Raw genomic sequence first — 7,514 nt, 5'->3', positions numbered from 1 at the left:
CCTTGGAGGGCTTCTGAGGCGCCGGAGGCGGGGACCGCATGGCCGTCTGAAGAGCCTCCATCCACTCCTTACGCTCCCCTGTGAGAAGAGAGACAAGAGTGGAACATAAGAACATACCGTTACCGTACCACCTCAAAAGTCGCTCAGACTAAACAAACACTTTACACATCTGCTAGAAGAAGGGAGGGTTTGGGGGGTTTGGCTGTGGCTCAGCCCGTAGAGCCGGCGTCTAACGATCGCAAGGTCTGCAGCTCGCATCGGTTCGAATCCCGGCTGGCCCACATGACGAGGAACCACTGATTGCTCCAGGGTCTCGCCTTCAACGGCTCTGAGTCTGACCCCCCTTGCCTAGAGCATCAATACATCTCGTTGTCCTCTGTTTTGCACTGTTTGTGCAATGACACAGCTTGAATCTCTTTCCCTTTAACCTGCTAGATTTTCAAATGATATTCTAGAAGAATCACGGATTAATATAAAGAAAATGTGCATATATATATATCCTAATAATACATTCTGTATGCTTACTCTTCAAAAGAACAGACCAAGTGTACTAATAATGTCATAATACATAATGAATAATACAATTAGAACATGAACTATGCTCAAGGCTTCTTGGCTGCAGAAAGTATAAAGGAAGCGTTTGAGTGGTACGGGGGGCGATGTTTAATGCATTTACATTCCAGGAGAAACAAGAACAGGTTAACTCGGAATGAAGAACTTTGTGTGATACTGTCCCTGCCCGTGGCAATTGATTCTTGTTGTTTGTTGTTTTGTTTGTTGTTGTATGCATGGTTTATTTCCTTATCTTCCTATTCCAGAATGACAGAGCCATTCAACGTGCGGTGTGTATGATGTCGTTGTCTTGAACGATATGTTGAATGTTCCGTTGTCTGTTGTCTGTTGTCTGTCTTGTTTGTCTCTGTCTGTTTTGTTTTAAGTACAGCACGCTAGATAATCCTGTCTGTTTAGTTGTAAGTACAGTAAGCTCGATTGTCCTGTCTGTCGAAGACAAAACGGATCGCCTGTTCACTGTTCTGTCTGTTGTCGATATCTGATCGGGTGTCGGCTGTATGTCTTGTTTTGTGAGGATGTCTGTTCGTGTCGTCTTGTTGTTATCTATCGTCTGTTCACACTGTAATGGACTGTATGGAAAAATGACTTGTGCGATGTAAAGACTACTGAAGAAAGGTTGGCACACAGAAGCTCACTTATACAGTCATTTATATACAGTCAGTTATACAGTAATTTATTTCACTCTACAGTACCGATGTACCAGTTGCTTGGAGAGTCATGTCAAGAACTGTCACTTTTTTGTCAAGGTATCCTGGGATCCATAACATGCATGAAATAACATCTCAGATATCCAATAACACACAGCATACTTGGGATGTACCCGAATACTAATATGTTATTCAGGAAAGCACAAATAATGTGATGGAAACAGATACAGATTCTACCCGTTGAAGTTGCTCATTATTCAGAAAAAAAAGCCATGATTGATGACTGATGTCTGTGCGTCAGCTATTATGTTTCTTCAAATCGATTCATATCATTGTGAATGGCCACAAGATAAAAATACTAATTTTGTTTGCAAGTTTGGCCCAATCCCATTTCATCCCTTGGCCCTCGATTTTCGTAAGTACATTTTAAATCTTACAATACGTCCTTTCAGAATATGTAAGAAACACCAGCAGCTGTCACATGTGACTGTAGTAGAGTTGCGTAATTATTTATAAACCATACTAATTCATTAGTAGGCCTAGTGTGTTATTTTTACATTGCCTTACTTCTCTAATGTAATAGTGTTTGATGTTTTTACATTGTTTAAGGCTTGTATACGAAACACAATGTAAAATTAAGGGATTCTGAAAATTATAATGTTTAGTATAATTACATTGAATAATGTAAGTGGTATGTGCACACATACCAATCATAGGTCAAAATATTGCTACATTTGGGAGCCCAAAGAGCCAGCTCTTATTGCTGAGCTGAGCCAATGCATCTGGCTCATTAAAAACAGCCGGAATCCCCATCACTATTCTGATTGTTCATATCCCCCAGTTAAAGGGGGGTGGTGGTGGGTTTCAGACCATTCATAAAACTTAGTTTACTTAAAAATCTAAATAAAAGAGAGAGAGAGAGAGAGAGAGAGAGAGAGAGAGAGAGAGAGAGAGAGAGAGAGAGAGAGACGAAACATACAGTATGAAGATTTCGTAGTTAATTATATGCCAATATGAAATCCATGTCATGGCTATTTTCAAGGCACAAAAATTGCATCGCCAATGGTTATAAAACACAACATGTGCGGCCCGATTTAACGCCACTTCCGGTCCAAACCACGCCGGCTTCCTTCCGCTCTTCTATCCGAACACAGAAACCTGACGATTGTGCCGGTCGAACAGATACAGATACAGATAACCAATGTCTCTGTACACCCCTACAGCAACAGCGTACTCTCATCGACTGTAACCCCATGCAAAAGCAGATTACTCAAGCTCTGCTGGAATGCAATGGTGCCACTCTGCAGGCTACAGTAAGTGCTGTGGGAATATTGTAAGTGTAAAACTGGAATTAATTCACCGACCCCCCCCCGGTGAGAAACAGGCAGGATCCTGCGAATCTGCTAATTCATTACACTCTCTGCACATCAGCGCTACCTCTCAGGGAGCTTCAGAGGTGCTAATGGATTTTAAGAGGTGAGTATTAATTTGTATTGAATATGTTTAATACTGAAATTACGTCTTAAAAGGGAGAAATATTTTGACTTTGGCTGTGCGAACCAGATGGGTTTCGTTTGTGGATGAATGCAATGTGCACAGGATGTATTTGGATGTGATGTGTTGTATGGTGGCGTTCATGTGTTAATGGTTATGTTAAAGGGGCTACTGTACACATTTTCACCGTATCATAGCATGTAATGGATGTTTATGGATTTTCTGACACCCCCGAGATACACACACACACACACACACACACACACACACACACACACACACACACACACACACACGAGCCCAGTGCACGTCTACAGCACTTGGCATCTGTTCTGAGAAAGTGCAGAACTTCATATACAAACCCAAAAAGCCTAAGAAACACTATATCACTTGGGGGAAAAGTTGAGACAACCCCTTGATAAGATGTAACAATTTCTTCAAGCACTCCTCTTCTACTTTCGGTTATTTCTTCAGACAAGAGCACAGTATACCCAAGTACAATCAATTGCAAATCGAGCCGCATTCAAACGCCTGTGAAGCCGAAACCTCTAACTTAAGAACCCAACTCAGTAAATGTACCTTTGATAGACATTACAGTTTGAAAAATGATTTCAGTTATTTTCAGGGGAGCTGCGTTTTTTCAACTGACTTTACTGTCTGTGTGCTGGTGCTTGCGGGGCAGGGCAGGGCAGCACAGAGATGGATGGAGTTTGAGTTTCTCTACCTACAGACACAAACACACACTCCTCCACCCACACATTCTGTAAACATGTACACTCTGCCACATTAGGCCATGTGTGTGTGTGCGTGTACGTGTGCGTGTGTGTGTGTGTGTGTGTGTGTGTGTGCGCACGTCCGTCTGTGCGTGAGTGAGCGTGTGCGTGCGTGCGTGCTTGCGAGAGAGAGCGGTGTGTGAGGGGATCCAGCCTAGACATATCCTTCCTTATGAATTCACAAAGAGCGGGAGCATTAATAATCCATTCCACCGTTCAATAATTCACAGCTCTTTACATCATCAGTATTTACTGTTCCCTCCTTGGTTCCTTAGTTCCATTACCTGTCGGGGAGTCTCTCATTGGCCTGTTCATTTATTCAGGGCCTTCTCTCCCTGGCCCGTCCCCTGGTTAGAGAGGCCTGGTCCTCCCGGAGACACAAAGGAGACACAGGAGGGCGTAAAAATAACCCGCCGGAAGCAGGAGCCAGGAGCTCTGAAAGAGGTCGCCAGTGTGTCCGTACGTGTGTGCGTACGTGCGCGCGTGCTTGTCTGAGTTGTTAGGCTCAAATCCTCCTGGCCATTGGACCTGACCACAACCTTCTTCAACTTGAGATGTATTTTTGTTGGTGAACAGCACCTGAATCAACTACTGAATCAGCAACAGACTCAGCAAGTGTCTCAATGGAGACCGGTCGGTGTGCTTTCATGGACACAGGGGCAGAGTTCAGTGTGTCTCATCCTTCAATATTGCATGTCTCAGTAACTCCACATCTAGTCTACTGTATACTCCACATGCTCTCACCCTTCAATATATTATCATACTGAAGGCCTGTCCCGCCCTTAACCCTAATAAGGTCATTTCAACTATTCTCTCTTTTTTCTCTCTCTCCCTCTCTCTCTCTTTTTTTTCTCTGTCTTTTTTTCTCTCTCTCTCTCCCTCTCTCTCTCTCTCTCTCTCTTTTTTCTCTCTCTCTCTGTCGATATCATCACCTCCAGCCTCTCCTCCTCCCCAGCCTCCCTCTTTCCTCTCTTCTCCTCTCCTTCCTTGTTTCTCTCCCCAGCTGATGTACACCTGGGGCAACACCACACCTGCAGACCAGCGCAGACACAGTGGACAGCTGTGCACACTCTCTCATGTCCTTCAATTATTCACTACCTGCTCTCCCTCTCTCTCTCTCTCTCTCTCTCTCTCTCTCTCTCTCTCTCTCTCTCTCTCTCTCTCTCTCTCTCTCTCTCTCTCTCTCTCTCTCTCTCTCTCTCTCTCTCTCTCTCTCTCTCTCTCTCTCTCTCTCTCTCTCTCTCTCTCTCTCTCTCTCTCTCTCTCTCTCTCTCTCTCTCTCTCTCTCTCTCTCTCTCTCTCTCTCTCTTATCCCCCTCTTCCCCACTGTCTGGCTTTTCCCTTTTGTTTCTGCCTCTGTCTCTCCATCTCTGAATAACTCTTTTCTTTTTCTTCTTTTTTTTTTGGTTCACACCAAACTCTCTCTTTCAGTCTCATCTTGTCATTTGCTTTTTTTGTTCCGCTCCTTTCCTCTCTCTATTCTTCTTTCCCTCTCTCACCTGTCGAGCTCTCTCTAACTCTCTCTCTCTAACTCTCTCTCTCTCTCTCTCAGTCTCTCTCTCCCATCAAAATTTCGGCGATACTGCCTTTACCCCTCTCTCTACCTATCCTTAGCTCTTTCATGTGTTCGCCCCAAAGATTGATGACTCTTTCAGACTGGGCGATGGGCCTGTTTAAAGATGCATGAGGTGATGAGGCCAAGCTTTCCCCTCTTCCTCTCTCTCTCTCTCTCTCCCTCCCTCTCTCTCTCCCTGTATCTCTACCTCCGTGGGAGACTTTCATAAAACCCACACAGACACAGTCGCTGCCCGCTGACAATCAAACAACGGCCCAGCCCAACACTTGTCAAGACGGCTGAGGGTGACGTATGAGAAAGACGTCCTGGACGGCGTGATGAATGATGCAACGGCACGCCAACATGCTGAGGATGGACCAAAAACCACCCAGTCATGGATAAGTTGACGTGTCGACAGGGAGAGAGGTGGACGTTATGAACTCAGCTGACGTCAGTTATGAGGAAAACTGTAGGGTCTAATGGACTGTTGAGTCAGTGGAGTATTACCCGTTAGTGTGGGATATACGCTTAACACTAGAACAGCCGTGCCTTTTTTACATACTATAAGAGCCGCCTCGGGCCATAGTCTTTAGAATGGGAAGCTGCTATTTACACACAACGACCACTAGTTGGCCGCCTTGTAAATTAGCCTGCCTCCTACACAGAAAAACTGCAAAATAACTTTATACTAGCTTGTCCTGATGTGATTTTGAAAATGTAAGGATACTGGGTGGTAGACACACATCGAGGAAAATATATGAAAGGAGGGTCGTGAAATTTGATCGAGTGCAAAGATATTCCCCAAAAAATACTCACAGGGTCAAATGACCCCACCCATGCATGGCTGTTTTAGTGTTAAGCCAGCGATGGAGCTTTCCTCTAATTATCCATTGGGAGAAAGAGACTCAGTATCAAAGCTTTGGGTTTATATTGACTAACAATAGGTGTGTGAGGGCTTATTTTGGAGGAAAGGAGAGAGGTATTTTAATCCCGATGACATGGTCAATATTAGCCTCTTAGCCGGAGGATACGTGGAGCAGTTGAGGGGTTGTTGTTATTGACTGGGTTTCTGAGTTTCACCAACAGACCTCCAGGGATGACCTTTGACCTTTGACGAGCCAACTCTCCTCCATGCACAGAAACACCGATACGTCCAACGTAACTCTTCTCCATTACCGAGACGTCGTCGTAGCGACGGTATTTCCCAACGCCGTCTTCCGACACAGGCTCGGAACGGTGACGAGCGACTCCTCGAGACCGGCGTGACTGTCGTCGCCATAACGACACGTTCCGATTGATGATTTTTCCCAAAAAATCACTCCACTCTCGTAACGAGAACAAACTGTCAGAAGTGTCTGCGTACAGTTCACGCCGGCTAAGAAATCACCATGGAACAAGCTTAATATCCTGCGATCATGTCATCAGAGGAGGCGTTATCGCCCAGGAAGACACCTTTTATTGGTCCGGGAGGCTCAAACTGTCTAACAGGCCGACTTCAAACAGGAGGAGCGATAAGGAGTGAAGAACGTCTCCATTTCCCTTCATTAGAACAGACACCGACTTCACTAATTGGCTGAGATGTTTACACAGAGCAAGCACTTCCACTATTCTGTTTGAAAACTGCCAGAGAGAGAGAGGGAGAAACGGAGGGGTGTGGGGTGGGGGGGTGGGGTGGGGGCAGAGAAAGTGGGGGGGGAGTGAGAGGTGAGAGGCTTGGAGATGGAGAGCGGGAGGCGCGAGGGGGAAAATGGGCAGAGAGAGAAAGAAAAGGAAAGTCAGTGAGAGAGAGAAAGAAAGAGAGAAAGAAAGAAAGGTAGTAGCCTGCCAAACGACAATGCTAGGCTGCACTTCACAAACAGGCCGAGTGCATACCGGGAGACTAACAAGCACGGCTTGTCGGGGACCGACCCGACGGTCTGCTGGGAATGAGAAGATGCAGGGGCTGCAGAGGGAGGATAGACGGAGGGGTGTGGGGGGGGTGAGTTATGAGAGAGGCGCGCTCCTTTACCTTCCTTCTCCGCCCGAAACACAAAGGTCCTGAGGGAGGTGACCACCTCCAACTTGTTGTCTCCCAGCCCTCGCGTCTGTTTCATCATGCTGACCGGGACCAGGCCTTTGGAGTACATCTCCTGCAGACACAGAGACAGAGAGACAATGCTGCTTCATAAAGTGACACAGACAAACACAGAAACTACTGAAGCTCATAATTACACACACACACACACACACACACACACACAAACACACACACACACAAACACACACACACAAACACACACACAGAAACTATTGAAGCTCATAATTACACACACACACTCACACACACACACACACAGACACGCAGACACAGACTAGTGCACCTCACAATCCAAGCACATACCCACAAATAAAACAAACACATCCATACATATACTGTGGTATTCTCTGGGCGTGATATGGCTGTTAAAACAAGTCTCAAAACAGAAAACAAAC

At 45.6% G+C, this 7,514-nt stretch overlaps 1 protein-coding gene across 1 annotated transcript in view; it reads right to left on the bottom strand.

Moving 5' to 3' along the window:
• arap2 (ArfGAP with RhoGAP domain, ankyrin repeat and PH domain 2) overlaps positions 1-7,514 on the bottom strand; it is a gene marked incomplete at both ends in the record, with an annotated part of 85,931 nt that overhangs the window by 64,881 nt on the left and 13,536 nt on the right. The window contains 2 exons of the mRNA XM_080544135.1: positions 14-78; positions 7,051-7,171. Of these exons, the coding sequence (XP_080400261.1) occupies positions 14-78; positions 7,051-7,171 (186 nt within the window). The remainder of the gene's footprint in view (positions 1-13; positions 79-7,050; positions 7,172-7,514) is intronic.

This window comes from Nansenia antarctica (assembly GCF_963989245.1).
Source record: "Nansenia antarctica genome assembly, chromosome: 13".
In the NCBI taxonomy this organism is placed as follows: domain Eukaryota; kingdom Metazoa; phylum Chordata; class Actinopteri; order Argentiniformes; family Microstomatidae; genus Nansenia; species Nansenia antarctica.
Note: the sequence above shows the minus strand (reverse complement) of the source record. Positions and strands in the feature narration are given on the sequence as shown.